This window comes from Phascolarctos cinereus, unplaced genomic scaffold (assembly GCF_003287225.1).
Source record: "Phascolarctos cinereus isolate Bilbo 61053 unplaced genomic scaffold, phaCin_HiC Scaffold_726;HRSCAF=1367, whole genome shotgun sequence".
Lineage (NCBI taxonomy): Eukaryota > Metazoa > Chordata > Mammalia > Diprotodontia > Phascolarctidae > Phascolarctos > Phascolarctos cinereus.
Genome location: NW_027556098.1, coordinates 119,337,119 through 119,361,518, shown reverse-complemented (window position 1 = coordinate 119,361,518; position 24,400 = coordinate 119,337,119). Strand labels below are relative to the sequence as shown.

The following is a 24,400-nucleotide window of genomic DNA, read 5'->3' as shown; positions in this document are numbered from 1 at the left end:
AGATAGTGAGTTTGGATTTGGGGGTTTATCAAATACTAGATTATTGTGGACATTTACTGTTGTGTATTGTGTATTGCATACAAATCTTAATTCCACTGATCTACCATTCTATAAAAATAATTTCTATTGAAACCTCTTGTTTTCTATAACCTTTACTTCCACACATGTCTCTCCTTCTTCCTCCCCAGGGAGCTGCTTCTTGTAGCAATAAGTAAGCAGAATCAGAGGGAAAACAGCCCAATCAAAACCAATCACCAGATCAATATGATCATAATTGTTTTCTGAATAAAGCATGTTTAAAATGCCAGAATTTCAGAGCTGGAAGGAATGTTAGAAGTCATCTGGTTCCAATTCTTGTTTAATGAAAAAATTACATTTATGTAGCTTTCCTAACAGGTAGTGAGCCTGCTTTAGTACCTGAAGAGGCAGCAATCTGGCAGAAAGGTGTCCAGGCTGGCCTGGAGATCACTTACTGGCCAAGTATGCTTCTGAACAAGTCACTTAAACCTCTCTGAAGCTTCATTTCTTCTGTAACACGAAGGGGTTGAACTAGATAATCTCTGAGCCTATATCCCTGATCTTCATGGAGGCAGAGGGAGCTCTCCACCTGGCCAAGGCAGTCTACTTCACTGTGGATTAGAAAGTTCTTTCATTATTTAAGGTGAAATCTCTTTAGCTTTCACCAGTTTTTCTAGTCTAGCCTGAAACATTTTTCTCTGTAGTAGCCCCATTCATGCCTCCTCTTAATCTTTGTTTCCAGGCTACACATATTAAAGTCTTTCCCTTTTCTCATATTTTATTTTTTAAATTAAGAATTTGACAGCCATCAAGAAACATGATCGTTCTCATAAGCTGAGAACAGAAAAAGAATTGCAAAAGAACCCATGAATCTCAATTATGTGTAACCTTATAAAAGTATATGTGAGACATGCTAAATAATTAAAATATTGTCCTATATGCCTCTTTGTCTTTCTGAACATCCCCTTCCCTCTGTTTTATAAATGCTTTATCATTTATTAATTTTTGTATTTTTTAGACATTACTGTTCTTCCTCCCATAACAGAAAAAAAAAATTTAAAGCTCTCCCTTGTAACAAATAAATATGGATAAGCAAACTAGATCCACACATTGGCTGTCAGAAAACACATGTTTCATTCTACATCTTTTGCCCATTACTTCTCTGTCAAGAGATGGGAGATAATGCTGAATCATCACTCTTTCAGAGTCATGGTGGTTTATTGCATTCATCAACATTCTTTTAAATCTTCCTTGCTTTCCTTAACAATGGTGTAGTTATATATATTGTTTTCCTGGTTTTGCTTATTCATTTTGCATCAGTTTATATAAATATTCCCAGTTTTCTCATGATCTGTTTGTTATTGTTTCTTGTGGAGCAATATTTCATTACATTAACACTGTTCTTTTTTTTCCTTCATTAATATGTCATAATTTAGGCAGCCATTATCCAGTAATTAGGCCCTTTGTTTCCACACAAAAAGTGCTGCTATAATTTTTTGGGATGTATAGGTCTTTTCCCTTATCTTTGATCTCTTTGAGATATGGCCCTAGTACCACCTAGTGTGAGAGATGAAATGTTGAGTTTGGGGAACAGCTAGTGATATTGTAAATAAGAATTAGAACTAATAGGAGGAACCACCAGAAAGAGGAAACAAAACACAACAGAAAAAAAAATTAGCAAATAGTATGCTTCGATCTGCGTTCAAACGCCATAGTTTTTTCTTTGGATGTAGATAGAATTTTCTATCATGAGGCTTTTGGAGATGTCTTATATCCTTGTTTTGCTGAGAGGGGTTAAGTCTATCAAAGTCAGTCATCACTCAGTGTGACTGTTACTGTGTACAACATTCTACTGGTTCTGCTCACTTCACTCAGCATCAAACCATACAAGTCTTTCCAGGTTTATCTGAAGTCTGCCTGTTAATCGTTTCTTATAGCACAATAGTATTCCATTACATTCATATATCACATTCACAATTATGATTACTATTTGTGTCTTTCTCTTCATCCTTCCTCTGGCCTCAACCCCCCCACTCCCCCGTTTATGCTTTCCTTTCTCCTTTTCCCTCCTCACTAATGTTTTGCTTTTGACTACCCACCTCCCTCAGTTCCACCTCCCTTCTAGTAGCTCCCTCCCTTTTCTTTCCCCTTTTCCTTCCTACTGCCTATGGGGTATATTAGATTTCTATATCTAACTGATTATATTGTTCCCTTTTTGAGCCAAATCTTATGAGAGTAAGGTTCAAACAGTGCTCATCTCCCTCCATTCTTTCCCTCTACTGTAATAGGTTTTTATGCATTTTTGTCTGCCTCCTCTTTTCCTTTTCTCTCAGTACATTTTCTTAGTTAGATCAGATTAATCCACTTGGATCCATTTAACCCACTTGATTAGATTTTTTTCATCATAACATGCAGCCAGTAAAAATGTATGACTGTCTTATTGTACAAATTGGTGGATCTGCCTTATGTAAAAAAAAGGTGTATTCCTAAAAAGGTTCAATACAAGTTGACTAACTGAAGTATAGTAGGGGCTCATTAATGGAAGAAACTTTTTTTGTAGGTATGGGTTGCCTATAACATCTTTGCCAAAATGTGAACAATTTCCCTTTTTGCTCAGGTGTGTTACTAAAGCCACGTGTTAAAAACAAGCATAGTTTCCCATTTAACCATTAGAAGGGTATATTCTTGTTCAAGAAGTTGCCATCAGATAAAAAATAAGACCAAGAATATATATTTTTAAAACAAAAATCATAAATTATAAATTTCTATAAATTATAAAGTGCTAAATTGAAATAGCAGAATTATACTTTGTGTTATATAAAATGGGCATGAATCTGTTGCATATACTTACTGAGAAGGCGTAATGAATGTGCCTTGTCATAATACTGTAAGAGAGGTGGCCTCAAGTCAGAAAGACCTGGGTTCAAATTCAGTCTCTGACACGTACTGGGTAATTTAATAATCAGTTTGTCCATTTTCCTCAGCTGTAATATGGGAATAATAATAGCACCTACCTCACAGGGTTGTTCTGTTTTTAGTTAGATCTATGATTTCATTGGTAAAGGGAGCTCCTAATGAGGAAAGTCCTGCTTCTAATGTAGATCAGGACCACTTTTCAACTTAACAGTGACTGAAAATTGCCTACTGTGCTGAGAAGATTCATTCACATATTAAGGATTACATAGCTAATGTATGAGAAATGGGACTTCAGCCCAGATCTTCCTTAACTTTTTATCATTAGATAGTGCTTTTATTTACTACTTGCTCCACATGTCAATGGGAGAGAACCCAGATTTCCTGCTTTGGTTTGTGTCTGAGGTGTACTCCTTCATAAAAGTTATAGGCTGCAGCCCTCCAGCCTCCCTGGCTATGGTGCAGATGAGCCACTCATATTGTTTAGATTAGCAGGAAGTCATTAGCTATAGTCCTTCCAGTAAGACCTGGGCCTTAGACATTGCCATCTACTCTGTTAAAGACTTGTGTACATATAGAGGTCAAAACCTTAGGATTTAGAACTAGTAAGGGCCTTGCTCTGCCACAATATTGTGCCTTTATGGACCCCTGGGCTTTTCTGTCCACCCTGCAGTTGAACCTCTCTCTGTGTGTTCTCTTCCTGCCATTAGAACATGAGCTTGAGTGTAGGTAACAGTGTCCTTGTTATTCATATGCACACCTTAGCCCAACGGTTGGCATGTGTCAAGGACTTAAATGCTTTTTCATTCATTTATTTATATTCCACGTTGGAAACATATGAATAGAAAGTGGGCCAGTTTATGTAGCCAGATGAAGAGTATAGTGACTGAGATGTCCAGGGAGCCCTTGACGTGTGTCCTCACTACTACCTGTGCTACGTGGCTGTTCTATACTACAGATTAATACTTTAAAGGATATCTTGCTAGTAACACATTGATGAATGTGTATGAGTAGGAACAACAGGGCATATTTTTGTTCTTTGGGGTAAAATTGAACTAAAAATAAAGTGTGCCAGATGAAATTGGTAAGTGCTATAATAATGTGACATCTGAGGTTTGGCCAGGTCTGCTCTGACCTATTTAGCTATATAGTCTGTAGGGAGAGAGAAAAAGAGAGAGAGGGAAAGACTAAGTTGCCTGGTTTGGAGATGGTAGTAAGTATCTCAGTGCTCTTTTCATATTTGCTTTGAAATAGGTGGCAGCAGTCTAAAAAATAAATTTCAGAGACATCTGTAGGATAACTTTATTCTCCATAAATGTGCCTTTTGAATACCGTGCCCTAATTTCCCTGCTGCCGTGAAAAAGAAGTACAGTTATCCCTTCGACATTGTGACTTTCCCCATTATGGTTTTGAGGTATGATGGTCAGCATAAGAAATTAAATGGGAATTTTTGAGGAGGTTTTGCAGAAGCCTCAGACGACACAGGAAGGCCAGCAGGCAACATAGAAAAAGTTTAGGAACTCAGAAATGCATAAAGTATATGTATAGTATTGTATTATATTTAATACCATAATAATTCATACTACTTCTCTGGTACCAAGAGAAGGCCAAAAAATTTTATGTAGATTTTTCCTCATCACAGGAGAGCCACACTCCTAACCCTTGCAATGTAGAAGGGAAGGTCTCGCATAATTCCAGCTTATCAGAAAGAAGGTCTTAAACAATTCCAGCTGAAGGTGAGAAGTCCACATGAAAATGGATCCAGGGTGGTTATGGAACTTCTATGTTGAGATTCTGAGAGAGTTCTAAATAGGTGTCTGAATTTCAGAAGTCTTTTAGAGGAAGAAAAGGAGAAGGTAACCTAGCAGTGGTCTTCCTCAGTGACTTTATATTCTAGGCCTTAGCAGACTCCAGTACATTTTTTCCAGTATAGTTGATTATCTTGCTCTCATTTTGTCTCAATAGGTTTTGGTAAAAATGGTTTGGGCCGAAGAGGAAGAATGGGGCCCGGAAAGAGACGTCCGTATGGAGTCATCACTGGCCTGGCAGCTCGGAAAGCAAATGGGATTCGTAAAGGAGTCAGCCCTATCAGCCGACCACCTCTAAGTGAGAAGGTAGGATGATTGCACTATCATGAAAAGAGTAATAATTTCTCTCCCTTCTGCATCCATTCCCCCTCCCCCCAATTTGAATTAGAATTGATGTACACAAGACTAATGTCTTAGTTGATATTAAAGTGCTTCAAAAGAACTGTTATTTTATTAATGCTGGTACTCTGAACTGATTGTGAATAACCTTAGGAGATAATTCTGTGAATTACCATGGTCAAAACTTTCATTATCTGGTGACTGGCCTTTTGCTGAGGAGTCTTTTGAACTTGACCAAGCTTAATCCTTAGAGGACAGTTAATATCTAGGGCTATATTTCACTTTGTTTGGTGGGGGTTTGTTGTTTTTTTTTAAGCTTAGGAGAACATGACAGAGCTTGTGGTTCTATGACATGACATAGGTTCAAGAACTCAGGCTCACCTCCTTTCCTGGATAAGGCATTTTACCTAGGATTTGAGGGCAGGATCAGTTATCAAAACATAATAAATTTTAATTTTTTGTTTTTACAGTATTGTTGCTACATGTACATCGACATACATAAACACTGTAATAAATGCTAAACTAGAAACTATCCAGCAGCCTTAAAAACTAGAAATTTTTTGAAATTCAAACTCCACTAATTTTTTTTTTACATTTGCCTGTTAAGTCTGTTCTTCAAAGTGATTATAATGGATAAAAAAGGATTATAGGAGTGTTCAAAATCATTTAAAAGGACACTTTTTTTTTCAAGCATTTTAAGTTACTGTTCACATAGAAACAGCTTAAGTGCTAATTGCAAATGACTGTTAAATGTTTATTAAAATAAGTGCCCAAAGGACGTATTAGATCAACCTACCTTGTTCCTCACTCTGAGCAACTGGAGAAATGGCTGCATCCAGTAATTTTGTTCAGATTTGTGCTTTCTTTGTAGTCAGTTTAAAACTTTCAAAAAGGTAAAGTGCATATCTGCATCTCTAGTAAGACAGTCTTACTTTAGACCTTACTAAAAGTAAAATTTACATTATTTATCTAGTCATTGAGCTGGAAGGGGCTTTAGCAGACTAATCAGTATAAAGGTTAGAATTTGTTTTTATATGAGTTTGGGGTAACTTAAGATCATAGATTTAGAATAAGAAGGAATCTTAGAGGTCCTATCCATTTTTTTTAGCTTTTAAAAAAAATCTATTCTGAAATGTAGATATATTCTGTGTGTTGTTTATCTTTTAATTTTTCTCTCATGCGAATGTTGTGTTTTTCTTAGGCTTTGATAATTTACTTTACCTGGTTGATATATGTGTGTAATGACTTTTGTCATCGTAAGATTTTGAATTATGGTTTGGGGGTTTTTTTTGGTATTGTTTCTCCTATTAAGTAAAAATGCATTTCTTTTGAAAGAATACTTTTTATAATTTACTATTTGCCATAGTAACAAAAACATGAGGTTGTCTAATTAAAATCTCTTGTTTTGAAGACAAAGACTGGTCTAGAAATAGAGAAGTTCTCTACTCCAGTCTGTCAAAAAATCTTACTAAGCACTGTAAGAAGTATATAAAAGATGGTAATTTTACTCAAGGAATATAAAATCAAGTAATGAATTGTGTAGTATAATCTACTGAAAGTACTGGAGGAGATCAGTGAAGTTCTCTTAATTCCCTTGATCTTACCATCACTCCTGAGTGTTCCCTTTTCATGTTCAGGACTCTGTAATTCTTTTATCCAGTCATACTCTTTTATCATGCAATTTCTCCTTATGCCCATATACTCTCCTCTCCTGAATCTTCAATCCTTGTTGAACTATTCTTGAAGCCTTGGATCCCATGTCATGTGATCAGTTATACCTCCACCAAACCCCAGTCCTGGATTCCTAGAACATTCTGTTTCTGTTCACATGTTGCTGGAGTAAGTCACACAATTATGCTGACTGGGTCCACTGCAAATGTTATCGAATCTCAAGTGGGCCCTCAATGTAGCAAGATAGTTCTACTCCCCAGCTGATTTTCTCACTCCCCATAGAACTTTCCGCATTCTCTCTTCTCTCTCCAAATCTCCCATATTTCCCCTTCTTTATACCCTTTGAACTTAATGTTTTGCTTCATACTTAACTAAATAATGCCATTCACTTCAAGCTCTTGTTTTCTTCATCCCTTTTCATCTCACATTTCCTTGATATCTCCCATTGTCTCTTCCTTTAATCTGTGATGACGAATTGGCTTTTCTCCTTGACATTGCCAGCTTGTTTTTATGTACCCTTGGTCCCAACCCCTCCTCCTCTTTTGCAGTAAATTACCATATTACCATTCCCCTCCCTCTCTAGTCTTCAAGTGTCTATCTACTGGTTCCTTTTCTGTTACATACAAAAATGTCCAAGTCTCCCATAGCCTTAAAAAATGCTTATTAGATCCTGTTATCCTATATCTCTATCTCTTCTCAGCTAAATGCCTTGAAAAATGTATCTACATCCTCTCTACTTCTAAACCCTCTGCAGTCTAGGTTCTAGACCTCATTCAACTTAAACTGTTCTTTCCAAAGTTATCAGCAATCTCTTAATTACCAGATCTAATGGCCTCTTCTCAACCTTCATCCCCGATTTCTGTTAAGAATTTTACACTCTTGACCACTTTGTCTTAGATGCTTTCTCTTTTTTGGTGGGTTTTATGATTCTGCTTTCTCATTTCTCCTATCCACCTTGACTCCTCAGTTTTCATTGCTGGCCCTCCATCCATATCTTGGTCATTAGCCACGGCTTTCTCCTGGCCTCCTCTTTTTTATCTATTCTCTGTCATTTGGTGATCTTATAAGCTCCTGTGGTTTCAGTTATCTTTTTGCCGATAACTCTCAGTTCTTTATCTCCAACCCTAGTTTCTTTTCTGAGTTCTAATCACACATCATAAGTAGCTTATTTGACATTTTAAATTGCGTGTCCCATAGACATTACAAACTTAACACGCCCGAAACTGAACTCACTGTCTTTTTCTCTAAACCCATCACAATCCTTCCAGTCATCCAGGCTTATAAACTTGTGTAATTTTTTGTGTATTCACTCTTGCTCTCCCTATATATCCAATCGGTTGTCAAGCTTTGCCATTCTCTCCGTAGTATCCCATGTATATGTCTTCTTGCCTCCACTCACAAAGCCACCATCTTCCTTCCAGCTGGAGTAGACTATTACAGCAGCCTTCTGATTGGTCTTCCTCCCTCAGGTTTCTCCCTACTCCAGTCCATTTTGCACACAGTTACCAAATGATTTTCCTAAAACACAGCTCTGACCATGTCACTCCTACTCTGTTCATTCAGTAAATTCCATTCACTTCCTGTAAATCTGGGATCAACTATATCCTCTTCTCTTTGGTATTTAAAGCTTTTTATGCCCTGGCCCCTTGCTGTCTTATTGGCATTCTTACACATCACTCCCTTCCATGCACTTGACAGTCTAGTCATGTAGGCACTCTTGCTCTGACCCACATGCCATGCTCCATCTTCCATCTCTGTGCCTTTGTACTGATTGTTCCCTTTGCTTGAAATACTACTTCTCTTCACTTTCACCTTTTAGGTACCATGACTTTCTTCAAGATCAAGCTGAAATGCCTCCTTCTGCAAAAGTCTTTCTGGTTTCCCTCCCATTTACCTAGTGTCTTCCCTTTTCTATTTTTTTTTTTAGGCAATTGGGGTTAAGTGACTTGCCTGGAATCACACAGTAAGTGTCAGGTGTTTCGTCTGAGGCCAAATTTGAACTCAGGTCCTCCTGACTTCAGGGCTGGTGCTCTGTCCACTGCACCACCTGGCTGCCCCTAGTGTCTTCACTTCTAAAGTTACCTCCTATTGACTTCATATGAATCTTGAATACTTCTGTTGTATGTGTTATATCCCCTGTTATGATGTAAGCACCGTTACATTTTCCTTTACTGCTCTTAACATCATATCTAGCACGTAGTAACTTATAATATGTGCTAGGTGATTGAACTGGGCCCTGATGTTTTTAAATGCCCAACCCAATAGGTTGAGTTTGTATAGGAGGGGAGGGGAATATTCTGGTCAAAGAGAACATAGAGGCATGCATGAATATAGTATGTTAATAGGAGGATGAGAGAGACTAGTTATATAGCATGTGTTGTGAAATATAATTGAATAGGTAGTATACTCCTCTCATTTTGCAGATGAGGAAGCATGTCTGGAGAAATTAGGTGATTTTGCTCATGTTCACAAATTTAATAAGTAGCAAAGCCAGGCTTCAGATCCAACTCAGTAAAGAAAAATTTGTGGAGAGCCTTGGGAATGAGAAGGGGAGTTAAAATTTGATGTTGCAATCTATAGTGAAGCATTGAAAGTTTTTTAATAGGAGTGACAAGATGTGAAAGCATATTTTAAGAAAGCCTAGCTTGGCAGCAAGGTTAAGGGTGGATCAGCGTGGTGAGAGTCAGGAGTTAAGAGCAATTTCTCAAGAAACTCTAAAATTATATTATTTTTAACTTAGAAGAACTTACAATATTGTGCTTTTTTATGCATGACTTCTCACTTTCTTTCATATATGTATATAAATTTGTATTTTTCCTAACTTAACTATAATAGCTAGACTTGATAAATATTCTGTTTTTAGAAACTAAGTGTATTTAAAAATCTTAAGTATAAAATTAGTCAAATGGATGGAAGCATTAGTCCAGTTGATATCTGTGATAATGAACAAATGCATTACTCTTGATCAGGGTTTCTTCACCTGAGGTCCATGAACTCTTTTGTTGTCGTCGTTGTTTGAGGTTTTGTTTTTGTTTTTGTATTTTTATGACTATTTCAATATAACTAATTTCCTTTGTGATGTTATGAATTTTTATTTTTTGCATTTAAAAACATTATTATGAAATGGGCCCATACGCTTTACCAGACTGTCAAAGGAGATTCATGACACAAAAAAGATTCAAAGGGGACTTCCATGACACAAAAGAATAGTTAAGAGCTCATGCTCTAGGGAATACATAGTATAAGTAAGAAAGACAAAGAAGCAAACTTTTGAAATAAGAAACCAAATAGAGAGTATTAAGTGTGTTGCATAGATCTGCATTTAAAATACATGGACTTAAATTTAACACTACCTATTTTATTTATAATGCAGGAATTAAACATTTTCTTTTTGACAATTTTTAGGCTTATCTTTAAGTATGCTGTAGACTAATTTAAAAAGAGATAGATTTCTACATGAAGAAGAACAGCCTTGATGTGCAATATTTCCATTTTTCAGGAAGAGGTGTTTAGTTTTTTTGTTTTTGCTAACTGTTGGTTTCAGCTAGTGTTGAGTTAGAGTTGCCCCATACTACCTTCAGATAAGCATTTTTTAGCAATAGCTCACATTTCTATTCATATCATTTCACTCATTCGTTCAACATTTATGAAAGTCATCTTTGGGCAGTGTCCTATCCAAGGCCCTGGGAAAAATACAAAGGTTACGTGAATTAGAGCCCTCATAGAGAGCTCTCTCTAGAGAGGAAAAAAGGCAGAAATAACAAATAATTGTGTTACCTTATGATTTACAAAATGCTTACCTCACAGTAACTTCTAGGGGATAGAGATGGTCTTAGTATTCTCCCTAGTTTACAGAAAAGGAAACAGCTCGTAGGAGTTAATAATTTTCACTATTCATGTAGTTACTATGTCAGAGCTGGGACTTGACCATGTTTCTGATGCTTACTCTTATGCTGTTTTTATTACCTCCTTCCTACTTCCCCTTCCCCCCCAAAGAACACCTTCTATCTACAGGTAGGAAACCGTGTTAATCAGATTGTTGTTGTTATTGTTTTTAAAGAACATACAGCGATATTATCCAATGTTAAAAAGGAAGACAAACCTTCAGAGACAAAATGACATGCAGAGGAAACCAATCCCAGTTCTCAGGAGGCCTAACCAGTTAAGAAGGTGAGAGGTTTGAAGTAGACCATTATAATGTGCTCTCCTTCATAAATTAAGATAATGCCACTGACCTCCTGTCAGTGTGCATGTGTTTTTGTTGTGATTTTTTTTTCAGGAGTGATAATAGATGTGTGTTAATCTGTCCACACTCTACCTAGTGACTGTGCGCATGTCTTTTTAAGACCACTAGCTGGGATCCCTACAATATGAGTGCTAAGCAAGCAGATACTCCATAATGAGATTTTTTTTTAATCTAAACTATATCATTCATTAGCTCTAATAAATTTAACCTCCTGAAATTTGTGTTTTAAAGTATCACTCACCTTCCCTAAATTTCTTGCCACTTAAAACTATAATCACAAAAGCTGTCATCCAGAAGTAGAGTGTGAGAGTTGATTTAGACTGGTGTCGTCTTTCCTGGGAGTCTGTGGGATGAAGAAAAACCAGACATTCTTCATGAAGTCTAGCTGACCTGAAGCTGTATTAGACTGAATCTAATCATCATTGACTCATAGATTTATACTTGTCAGAAACCTTAGAGATCTAAATCAACCCCCTGTTTTATAGATGAGAAAACTGAAGCTGCTAAAGTTCATAAAGATTAGAGGCAGAGTTTGAATTTGAACCTAGGCCCTGTGACTTCAGACCTAGCTTTCTTTCCACTTGACCACAGTAGCAGCTTTAAATTTAGTTGTAATTTGTTCATTTGACCATTTGCTCTCTGTAGAGACAAGGTGAACAGGAGAAAAAGCCCAGCTGTTCACTTTTTTGCAAGTACTATAGTACTACTGAGTCTTTGTAGAAGTTAACTAGAATGAGCTGGATTTTATAATTTTATTTTAATATATTGCTGCTAAAGTTGCAAGACAACCCAGTTTAACCCAGCTGGAGCTGTATGTGGACACCTATCCTTTTGTTTTGTGCACTTGAACATATTCATCAGGATGGAGGTTTTGTAATGCCAAACCTCTTTGGAAACAAGCTTTTTTAAAAAAAAATCATATTGATGCCTTTAAATGGTTAAAACAGTGTTTTATTGATGCTCTCGTTTTTATATCGGTCACCTCCCAGGGACTCTGTCAACATCCCCTGCCCCCCTTTATTTTAACAAATAAGAACAGTCAAGAAAAACTCTGCACCTATAGTCCATCATCTTTCAGCAGAGAGGTAGGAGGCATGCTTCATCAGTCCTCTGAAATCAAGATTGGATAATGTTTTGAACAGACTTCTACATCTTTCAGTGTTATTTTTATTTACGTTATCATGGTCTTTGTATAAATTGTTCTTCTACTTTTTTGCTGTGCATCAGTTCATAAGTATAAGTTTCTCTGAATTCTTCTTATTCATAGTTTCTTATAGCATGGTAGCATCCTGTTGTATTTATATACCACAATTTGTTCAGCTATTCCTTTATCAGTGGGTAATTCTTTACTACCAAAAGTACTATTATTTTTGTATATATGAGACCTTGATATCCTTGAGATGTATGCCTGCTATCCCTTGTATGTCTGCTCATTAGTATTTTTTTTTTAGTGTAATCCCAAATTTCTAGATTAGGTAATCCACAGTTCCATCAACAGTACATTATTTGTATGTTTAGCCTTCCATAGGCCCTCTAGTATTGACTGTTTTCATCTTTTGCCAGCTTTACTGAGGAGTTTTTATTTGCATCTTTCTAATTTGCTATTTGAAGGATTCTTTTATATGGTTGTTGATAGCTTGCATTTCATACTTTTTGTTTTCACATCACAATAGTTTGTGGATCTCTCCAGGAGCTCTCCTGTACAACAAAGTAAAACAGTTGAGCAAAAGCAATGGAAACAGTGACTAGTCTGATAGCATATACAGCATTACAGAATTTGAAAATTAGAAAGGAATTTAGTGGCCATCTACTTTTTCCCATGCAGGAAAGAAACGTCTGTTATAAAATACTCCACTAAGGGTATTCCATCCTCGTCCGTAGTCTGCCAGCAGGTTGAAATTATTATTGCAAAAGAGAAACTTCTGAAATGAGAGTTGTCAGATAAAGTAATAACTTACATTTTATATAGCATCTAAGCATTGACAAAGGATTATGTATATATGTATTTTTTTCTCATTTCATTATTGAAACAGATAGTAAAAATATTTTTGTTCTCCTTTTATAGCTAAGGAAATTTGAGTGTCAGAAAGGTTGAATGACTTGCCCAAAGTCATGTAGGGTAGCAAGTGAAGAACTGGGGTGCAAATCCTAGTTTTCTGCCTCCCAATTCCAGAACTGTTTCCATGTTTCCTCTCTAACTCCTTTTTCCCTGTGACTACATGTTTCAAAGATAACATTTATTAATAAGATTATATGAACATAAGATGACTTCCTCTGGGTGGGTACTTACCCCCAGGGTTTTTGTTTTGTCTTTGTATCTCCAGCATCTAACACAGAGCCATGCACTAATTATTTGCATTGGCAATGGTGTTTCATGGAGAACCCTCATCTAATTTTAGAATCCAAAATGGTGAAATCTGGGGACAGTTAATTCAGGAAATATGTATTAAGCACCTCTTTCAAGCCAAGAGTGAACTTGGCTACTGTGAAGAATAGTAAAGCACAGGAAAGCCTTCCCTGAAATGTTTATATTCTCTTGTTAAAAAGTCAAACTGCAGTAACAACTGTAGTTCACATTTAATTTTGCAGTTACAATACTGTGATCTATATACATTTTCTTATTTGTATGTTTAAATAAAACTAGAGAACAATAATCAAGTGGTAGTTTATGTGGCTTAGGATGTCGATGAAGAAAGATGATTGTGAGTTCAGGTAGTCAGAAAAAGTTTCATGGAGAAGGTCTTGAGCTGTGTCTTGAATAATAGGACAGGAGAAAACAGCCAGGTTAGAAACTTTGTAAAACAGATCAGAGAGAACTTGTAGAATGGCTCAAAAGGAAGCCACAGAGAAGTTAAGAGCAGCAGCTGAGTTAGAAGGACTAATTTGCCTGGATTTGGTTGTCCTTTGAAAAGCACTAGCTGGATTACTGACATTTGCACAGATTGAGCCCTCTCAAGTCTTAGTTTAGCATTCTTATCAACAACCTTGTTGAACTCTAGGAAGAGACCTAGGTTTATACTTTATAATCACTGAGGCAACTCATTGCATGTGCTTAGGACTTAATGTATTTCAGAGCACTTCCATAGTATCTCCTTTGATTATATTATCCCTGTGACACAGATGCTTAAATTGAGAATGGTTAAGTGAGTTGTCAGGCCAGTGGAATTGGAACTTCAGAACTCTGGGGCCCCAAAACTCTTTCCATTGTACTATTCTATCCATCCGCATATTTTGGTTTATTTCATGAAGTTCAGATATGGCCTTTTTGAAAGGGACAATCTCAATTTACAAACATGACCAGGAGATTTACTTTGGGTACACTAAGGTTTCAAGAGAGTGAATTGAATCAGATAGGTAGCTTTCTATCTGCATAGGAAGCTAAAAACAGAATTAAGTTTTCCAGATGCAAATTAATGTTCCCTGCTTGTCAGATTTTTTTCCTTAACTTTTTTATTTTGAGGGGCAGATAAGTCTAATGTTATTACTGACTTGGCAAACTGCCATGGCAAAGTACTTCTACGTTGAAGTAACAGCTTTTGACTCCCAAAGTTTGAACTATTGAAACTTGTCTTGAAGTACCTATAGAAATAAATCAGGTTCTGCTTCATTAAGAATTATTTCAGTCTTTCTCTTTTGAACATGATTTGTTGAAGTCTTTGCCTTGAAGAGTCTAAGATCTTCATGGTAATCTGTTGTGTTTTTTTTTTTTAATAAATGTTACAGGAATAATGTTCCAGTCAATTTCACCAGGAATGGGACTAAATTAAATCAGCAAAAAGACACACGCCAGGCAACCTTTCTTTTCAGAAGAGGTTAAGGTATGGGGACATCAGAAAAGAAGACCGTGAGCCACCAGTTATGACAATGGTCATTTACGGGTGTGGTTTCATGGTGTAGGTGGAACAGTGAAAAAGAAGTGCTCTGAGAGTGGGAGAGTAGCACCCTCTATGAACATCTGTTCTTATGTACCCTGCTTGCTTGGCTCTCCTAAAAAATTTATTTCCTCTGAAAACTTTTATTTCATTTTAATTTGTAGCGTGTGTTTACTAAGGGTGTAATACATGAGTCCTTAGTTGGTTGATCATGGGGACATGCTTAGAATCTATATTGCTTGAAATAGCTGAAGTTGTTTGGCTTTTTAGTGATGCTTTTCCCTCAATTCTGTGTTTATTCCATCACTACACTTCAGTTAAGGAATAAAGTAGTTCTGTGGCAAAGTTTTATTGTGCTGAAATCCTGTGTTTTCTGCAAGAACAGTTGCTTTGCTTATTTTTTCAGGTTCAGGCCCAGGTACACCCAGGACAACTATTAGACAAACCAACAGCAAAGAGAACTCGTCAGTAAGTTTAAATTTGTATTTTTAGAGTGTCATTTTTAAAAACGCATCAATTCAGCTACCAAAATGAGCGTGTGTGGTAGTACTAAAAGAAGTTAAAATGAAGTGGAAGAAAATTGGATAGTGGGCCTAAAATTAATAGCTCCTGCTTAGTTTTTTTGTTGTTCTTCCACACTCCCATCTTTGAGTTTTAAAGGAGTATTCACTTGGAAAAGAAACTTTAAAGATTGTAGACTGTAGAATGATAGCATCATTAATCCATGTGTGTCCATAGAACTGATAACAGATTTTATAGGCGAACCCATCTTTAGTTACCATCAGCAACAGGGCTGCACTAACATTTCTGTGCTTAAAAAAGATTTAATTCTGCTTGTATGAACAATTCTAGTACTTGGAACATTACTGATATATTTTTATTACCATTATTACATATTTTTGAGGGAACTTTTGGCCTCCAAAATAAGGGTTATGATGGTTTATATATCCTTTTGATGTCATAGTAGGAGACAGTGGAATATAAAGGAAGACACTTGGATTCTAATCTCAGTGCTCACTCTGACTGGCAGTGTGACTTTAAACAAATCATTTAACTTCTTTTTGTCTGTTTTCCTCATGTATAAAATAGAACGAAAATAGTATTTGTCCTGTTTTCAAAGTGGGTTCTTCTAAAGAAGTGTCAGCTGATTTCCATTGTATGGTCTCTCACTCTCATTTCATCTTGGAGTTAGGGTTCTGAGATGATGTGACATACTGCAGTGGGATTTTTAAAGTTTCGGTGGGTGTCTTGCTTTAAACTAAACCTCAGTAAAGAATCATTCCCCTCCTGACCAAGGAAAATGATACTTTATGATGCAGTTTGTATTAAAGAAATTAATTTGTCTTTAAGAAAGACAAAAGTAACTTGCTGGCTGGTTTTAAATGCTTAGTTAATTTTTTGCTTCTTAATTGCATAGCTACTTTATTAAAATAACCATTTTGTACCAACTATTAAATAAACAGATGATGCGTCATATCCTAGCATATAAAGTTGGGGAGATAAAACAGAAACAGATTTACACATTCAGATAATAATAGGTCATATATACATGTGTGTGTAAGTATGTATACACGAAGTTAAATGTAATCAAGTTTGTAAAATTGGAAGCAGTATGGGAATATTGAGGTAATCCAGTTTATAATTAGTGTGATGAAATGGCAATACATTTTAATTAATTATGCATATGTGTATCCATGAAATAGGAAATTCCAGAATATATAAAAGATAATCACTAACGTGGAATTCTTTTTCACATAATTAAATATTACTGTATCACTTGGGCAATATAGGGTAGATTACAGTCTTATAGTTCCTTCTTAGTGTTCTGAAGTATTATTTGCTGATTGGGATATGCTGTATTAAATTATTTTTGCTGAAGTCCTTTCCAAAAAATTTGAAGATGGTAACTGTCAAAGTGTATGATGGTTCAATGAGTACTACTCTTTGTTAAGTAGGGAGAGGATATCAGTGTTCAATAGAATAAGGGGGAGGGTACTTCATGAAAGAAGGGGAATTGTAAATGGGCCTTGAAAGAAAATTAAGGTGCTGTTTTTAAGGCATGCTCAGTTAAGAAGTGATGAAAAGACAATCATAGTTAGAACATTGGAGAAGGGAGAGGAGAGAGAAGTTACATAGGTAAAGTGAGATCTGTACTGATTCAACAGGTAATAGGGAGTTGTAGCTTTTTAAAAGTGAGACATTGTTTTGGTACAAATATTATTTTAGGAAGATTAGTGTGGTGGCAGTATGCTGTTATTAATTGGGGTGCAGCGGAGATTGAAGATAGAGAGGTTAAATAGGACTCCCTTGTGAATAGTCCACATGTTAAGGCCTAGACTACGATGATGGCAATATAAATAGAAAGGAAAGGATTATAAAGGAAAAATTGGTAGGATTTAGTGATAGATTGTACATAGGGGATGGTAGAGAGGTAGAAATGGAGAATCTTCAGTTGTCTGTTTTGGATAACTGGGAAAACTGGTGTCATTAACAAGTGGATTTATATAGAAAAGTGATTAACACAAAATTAGGTATCAGAAATATTTAAACATAGGATATGACAAGACTTTTTTAATCAAATTTAAAATAAAATCACTTTGATTCAGCATTCTTTTAAGAGAATGATGTTTTAAGTTTAAATCTCTTCCAAACTTTTTTTTGACTAAAATTCACACAATTAAAGTGATAACAGAATGTCAATTTTCATGTGAATTACATTTCAATAATGTATTTTCATGTATTTTAACTAGGTGGCGAACTTCTACCACAAATGGAGGGATTTTGACTGTATCCATTGACAATCCTGGAGCAATTCATCCTTCAGTGTAAGTAAATTTTTTTGCCATTAGGCCTACTTAATATTTAAGCTTGTGGAAAGTGAAATGCTATTAAAAATGGAATTTTGCCAGTTAATTAGTTTGCATAAACATTTCACTTCACTTTTTAGTAAGTTATTTTAGAGATTCAGCTTTCTCAGTTTATATTTAGGTTTCAGCAGAGTGATCTAGGAGACTTATATTGGTATCAGAATAGTAGTCCTACATTCTAACCCATGTATCACCTTGAATAGTTAGTTCGTCATCTTTTTGTCTAGAGATTAAGAAAGCTTTAGCCAGGGCTCTTTTGGTTTTGATCTGTTCGCCTTAATGATTTAAAGTGAATGACTGGTTTCAGGTATATTGGCTCTTCAGTTTGTACAGCACATTGTCATTTCTGCTGAACTACCTGCCAGTGTTGTTTCGGCACAGTATGAAATTCTTCATGGCCTTGAAAGGGTACTTAATCTTATGTCCTTCAAAGCTTGGGCCACTTTCTGGTCAATGAGAGTAACTTAGTGACTCCATTAAGAAAATAATTAGAGGAGCAGCTAGGTGGCGCAGTGGATAGAGCACCAGCCCTGAAGTCAGGAGGACCTGAGGTCAAATTCAGCCTGAGACCAAACACTTGACAGTTACTAGCTGTGTGACCCTGGGCAAGTCAAGTCACTTAACCCAAATTGCCACCGCTGCCGCCCCCCCCCCAAAAAAAATAATTAGAATATTCTCTTCTCCTTGTTTAGGGATATAGACCACATAGGGCCTTCTCTCCCTGTCTGCTGCCCTTCTCCCCCCCCCCCCAAAAAAAGAAGACTTAAGAAACCTGTAACATAAGAAATACTCAGCTTTGATAACTTGAAGCAAATCAATTAAAATCCATCCTATTTTAGGATTCCTAAGATAAGGTACAGAAATAAGAAATAAAGCAAACTGACATGGGCATGAGTTCCTAACTTGACAGTTTGTTCTCCCTAAGGGAGGCCAGGGTAAACAGAAAGTTTTATTTTTCCATTTGTTGAGTCTTTTATGAGTGACTTCTCACCAATTTAATCTTCAGAACATGAAATCAGTTAGGATATTTTAATTTTTGCCAGTGTGACTTTGGAAACTTTCTTCATCAATGTATATTGGCAACTCCATTGTAACTTGTAGAGAGTTACCTGGGAAACTGCCAGGTTAAGTGATTTGCCCATAGTCATATAACTTTGGTGTATTGAGAGTGAGACTTAAGCTTTGGTCTTTCTGACTCAAAGGCCTGCCCTCTTTCCACTACTTCATGCTCTTCCTTATAGGACAGTTACTGGGGAGAAGTCAGGTGAATTTAAGTGTTTCTTCAGAATGTTTTATTTCTCAAAATATCTTATTTCCCAAACAGACATATTATAGAAACTATACATGAAGTATTTAGCCATAGTAATCAGTGTTGTAATGAGTACATTATGAACAATATTTAAAATTTTTAATTCATTAATGAAAAAATACTGCTGGTTTATTAGGATTTGTATGCCAGTCAAGACATCTTATATACAAAATTTTTCTTTTAGTTTTTATAGTGTTGTTGCACCAATTTAATTTTCACTTCAAAAATTTTTTTTAATAGAGCTCAGAGACCCCGTTTAACTCGTACTCCTATACCATCATTTCTGATGAAAAGGGATCACCCTGAAGAGAAGAAGATTCCTAAAGGAGTTCCCTTACAATTTGACATAAATAGTGTTGGAAAACAGGTAAATTTTATTTTCTTTGTAGTACTTGAAGCGATTTAACTGGGTCCATTTTAATTTAACAAAATAATAGTAACAGCATTTACAAAATACAATACTTTATACATAGTAACTATTTAATGTATTTTGTGTTAATAGCTGTTTTTTCTTCATAGATTTTAGGGAATACTTCTTTTTTAAAAGTTTTTTATCACATTCATTCCTAAATATATCCTTTCCCTCTCTTCTCCTTAGAGAATTATTCTTATAACAAAAAATAAAAAGAAAGAAAAATAGATAAAACTAAAACCTAAATTAAAGCCAAACCAAATATCAACCAAGTTTTGATAGTGTATGCATGTCTATGCCCATAACTCCCATCTCTGCAAAGAACAAAGAGAGAGGTGCATTTTTTTCACCCTTGATAATTATAATTAATTGCCCAATCCTCAATTGGTTCTTTTCTTTTTACATTGTTGTGGTCACTGTGTATGTTGATTTCTTGGTTCTGCTTACTTCTCTTTACATCAGTTCATAATAAGTTTTCCCATGCTTCTTTGTATTATTACTATTCATCATTTGTAGCATTGCAGTAATATTCCTTAACACATTCATGTACAGTAGTTTATGTAACGATTTTCCAACTAACTTTTTTTCTTGTTCTTTGCTACTACAAAAAATGCTACTATAAATATTTTGGTGTATGGGGGACCATATCTTTGGACTTGGGTAGGAGTATATATCTAGCAGTGAGATCTTTGAGTCAGAGGGTACAGGCATTCTAGACAATTGCTTAGTGTAATTCCAAATTTCTTTCCAGTCAGGTTGCACAGATTCATAGTTATACAACAACATGTCACTGTGCCTCTCTCCCTGTAGCCCTCTAATTTACTTCCATCTTTTGTCATGTTTGCCACTTGGTTGGATATGTAAGGTGAAACTGCAGCTTTATTTCAATTTGCATTTCTCTGTTAGTGAATCTTAGATGCAATTTTAAAAAAAAACTGTTTGATATCCTTTGGAGAATGGTTCTTAGTATTAAATTGTGCAAGTTCTCTAAATGTCTTGGATGTCAGACTATTATCAGATATTTGATGCAGATTTCCCCCCATTGATATCTTCCTTTCTTTCCTTACTCTTAATTCATTTTGTTCATGCAAAAGCTTTTCAGTTTTGTGTAGTTGAAATCGCCTATTTTTATTATCATTCCTGTCACTTGTTAAGAATTCTTCCACAATTGCTGGAAAAACTTAAAAGCATTTTTAGGAGGAAATAGGATTAGACCAACATCTCACACAGTATATCAAGATAAGGTCAAAATGGGTACATGATTTAGACATAAAGGGTGATATCACAAGTAAGTTAGGGAGGGATGGGAAAATGTACTTGTCAGATTTGGATAAGGGGAGCATTTGGAACCAAATGAGATAGAGAGGGTCCCAGGAAGTAAAATCAGTAATTTTGATTATATGAAATTTAAAAGTTTTTGCACAACGAAAGCAGCCAAAATGAGAACGGAAAATGGGGGAAGGGAGGAATTATAGTAAATTTCTTATAAAGGCCTTATTTCTCTAATCTTTAGGGAACTGAGTCAAATTTATAAAAAATATGACCTTTAATACTTAGGTTGTGTATTTATTGTGCCATAAGAAACCTGATGTCTTCGAGATTGCCTTCACATTTTCCCATTTGTTGTCAGAATAGGAGAGGAGTCCTTTCACCTAGGAAATTTATCTTCTTGGGTTTATGAAATACTAGTAGAACCCCTTATGCCATTATTATACTTGTGTTTCACTCCCTTGTGTCCATATTCTCTTCACAATGACTTCAGGTCCTACGTTTTCTTTTCTTCACCAGTATTTGTTCCACAGTTTATTAGTTCTCCAGTGACACCCTCTTTAGATGTAGATTCTTTGTGAATTGTGGCACTGCCTCCCTCTCCTCCTCTAACCAAATTGACTAGAAAGTATGAGTTCGTAAGAGTTAAGCAAATCCTGTGGGGGGGTCATAGATGGGCGAGTCATTTGCTGCTCTCAGTTGAATTACTTTAAAAAATCAGATCTGGGTAGGCCATAATATGTACAATGGATTTGAGGGTTTATTGATTGGAATCAAGGAAAATAGAGTTGCCTGTCACAGTATTCTAAGCAAAAGATGATTTTTAAAAAACCCTACATTTGGTAGTTAACAGTGGGAATAGTAAAGAGGGAGCAGTTGTAAGTGATATTGTGATCATATTGAAAGGGTCTACTGAGAAATGTAGTTGACTTGGAGAATTAACATAGCATTTACAGTGATAGGAGAGGCAAAAAGACAATTTTGGCGGGGGTGGGGGAGAAAAGATTTGGTGACACTAATCTTGTCGATATAAATTTGTAACTACAAATTCTCCTGAATCATAATTACATCTTCTTTATTCCAAGTCAAATTTTGGTTGAATGGGTTGAAGTCAAGTTGTTAAACTTTTTTTTCTTTCTTTTAGACCGGGATGACTTTGAATGAGCGATTTGGAATCCTGAAGGAACAAAGAATTGCTCTCACTCAGAATAAAGGAAGCCGCTTTGTGACTGTGGGATAGATCCTCTTTCAGAGGGACATTTGAGTGACAACTACTTGTTTGAAAAGTTGAGTTGACAGAAGAAAGTGTGTCCCAGAAATTCCATGGAACTTTGTTTCGATACTGACAAATCTAAATAACTATTACTGCTTTTACTTTGGAATAGTATTTTTTTTAAATGTACGAAGTAATCCCTTGAGAGAACACCAGGGAAATCCTGATCTATTCTTAAAGATGTCCTTTTTGGTCTGACAGAAAATTCTACATGGACTTAATTGGATGATAAAGGGGTAGCTTTCTTCTTTGGTTTCTCATGCAACATACATGCAACAGACCTGTAGAAGTTAATTATTTTTCTGATAGTGCTATTTGGTATCTTTTCTTTCCTTTACTCATTCACATTGCATAGATATGTCCATTGTAAATCTCTGAGGTATGAGTCTGTATCATTCTATTTCTTTTCTGATTGGCATTTGACATGGCATAGATTTCATCAGCAGGGGTACAAAAAAGTTTGTCAGGAAATTCAGAATTTCAGTGTTTGCATGTGTGTACCTGAGACTTGTTATTTTCTCCTCCATCAAAGTTTTATTAGGCAATGGGTCCACAACAGGAGGTAAATTTCCCAGTATACCTTTTTACTTTTCTAGAATAAGTCTGTAGTGACTATATTTTAGCAAGAGATTTGACTTCAGACATTAGTCTCAGTGTGTTTAAGGGTTATAAATGCATGTTTGCATAATTACCTATAGTGACCTTGGGGGAGAATATCTCCTATAAAAACCTCACTTTTAAGTTTTTATCAAATGAAGGAAATGAAAAAGGAAATAGTTCAAGGAATGGCTAGTCAAAGAGATGGATGATGGGACTTGAAGCTTCACATGTAGGTTATATGTATTTTCTAGACTGGCCATAGACCTGAGACCTGTACCTATGACCAGGTCAAATCATATTTTAAAACAGTTGGTATAAATTGAATCTGCCTTGTTAGACATCTCAGCAGTAAAGTTAACATCCATAAAGTACCGAGCTCCCCCATCTGGGATGTTAAATTTTACATTCATTAAACATACTGGAAAAAATGTTGAAAGTGACCCCTTTAAAAAAATTTTTTTGTAAACTTTAACTTGTCAAATAGAAAGAAAGGAGATAATAGACAGAGGGTAGGCTGTGATCTTGTTTTATACTTGTGACCAACTTCATGTTAATGGAGTGATGTTGAGACACAGAGAAATGGTAATTTTATTTGGGTTTTAAGGGGTCTGTTGTGCCAAGAATGTGTGCTTGAGGGATCCTTAGATAGTTGTGTACTATGAGTGGTATGAAGCCAAAATACAGAGGGAACATTTCATTTCCAGGTCTTGTCATTTCTAAACCTGACTTTTTTGATGTGCCACATCATTTAAAAAAAAAAGATGATAGGGATTTTAGATCACATTGAGTGTTGACTTTATTTCCCCGTGTAAAGAAAAATTTTCCCCCATCCCATCTCTTCAGTTTATCCTCCCCCCATCTCTTGCCCCTTCTGGATTTTTTTATCTTGGTCTCTTAAGAAGCTAGTGATAGAAAGCTGTCAATGCCATTTTATGTGCATATACCAAAGAAGTCAAGTCCGAATGAGAGTAACTTTCTGGTTTATACTGATAAAGAATTATAAGGAGTCAGCCACCATACCCAAAAGTAAATTAAAATTGCTGTTAGGGCATTTCTGCTTCTAATAGAGACCTTGGGGACCCATTTCAAATCATTTTCATAGATACAAAGCTTATAGTCAGTCCAAGAATAATGGGATTTAAACTGAGGGTGGTTCAGCTTCATTGATGATTTAAAAAAAAAAACCAAAACCTGAATACAAGTTTGCTACCATAATCTTTTGTGGAAAAAACTGAAAGAGGAGTAAAAATTATTTTTGTTTTCCTATTACATTAGTCTTGGAAATGATTCTACAAAAGTAATGTAGGTGATGTTTTATTTTGAAATCCCTTATTGAATGTTTACATTAAGTACATCAAGCAACAGGACTGGTTTTGGTTTCTCAAGCTTCTTGTCTTAATGCTTCCATAACATTATTCAACCTAAAGTTTTCTTTTTAAAAATACAAATTTGCATTTGCTACAACTAAGTTGAAATTCTTGAGTATTGACTTTTAACAAACATAAAAATGGTCAGTTTTGTTAAGGGGTAAAAAGGCCCCCTCTGTTGGAGTTTAAGCAGCTAATTGGTGTTAGTCATCCTGTTTCAGTGTATACAATTTCTATGTTCCAGGATGCAACATAAAATTCTTTTTGCATCAAGATCGATGCAAAACATTGATGCAATGCATCATGAAAAGAAAGTTTGTATTTAATGAGAAGGTGCTTTACACTGTACTTTTTGGTATTTTTTGGAAAAGTTACTACATTTGGAACTGTTCTGAAGCTGTTAATTTTTTTTAAAAATAAAATGTTGCAGGTTTCA

At 35.7% G+C, this 24,400-nt stretch overlaps 1 protein-coding gene across 1 annotated transcript in view; it reads left to right on the top strand.

Annotated features, from left to right (window-relative positions):
- The window catches only part of FYTTD1 (forty-two-three domain containing 1), a 39,317-nt gene extending 14,917 nt beyond the window's left edge, over positions 1-24,400 (top strand). Inside the window, 7 exon segments of the mRNA XM_020986030.2 lie at positions 4,897-5,045; positions 10,810-10,919; positions 14,719-14,813; positions 15,248-15,335; positions 17,618-17,692; positions 19,284-19,410; positions 21,869-24,400. Coding sequence (XP_020841689.1) covers positions 4,897-5,045; positions 10,810-10,919; positions 14,719-14,813; positions 15,248-15,335; positions 17,618-17,692; positions 19,284-19,410; positions 21,869-21,964 — 740 coding nt within the window. The 3' untranslated portion in view covers positions 21,965-24,400.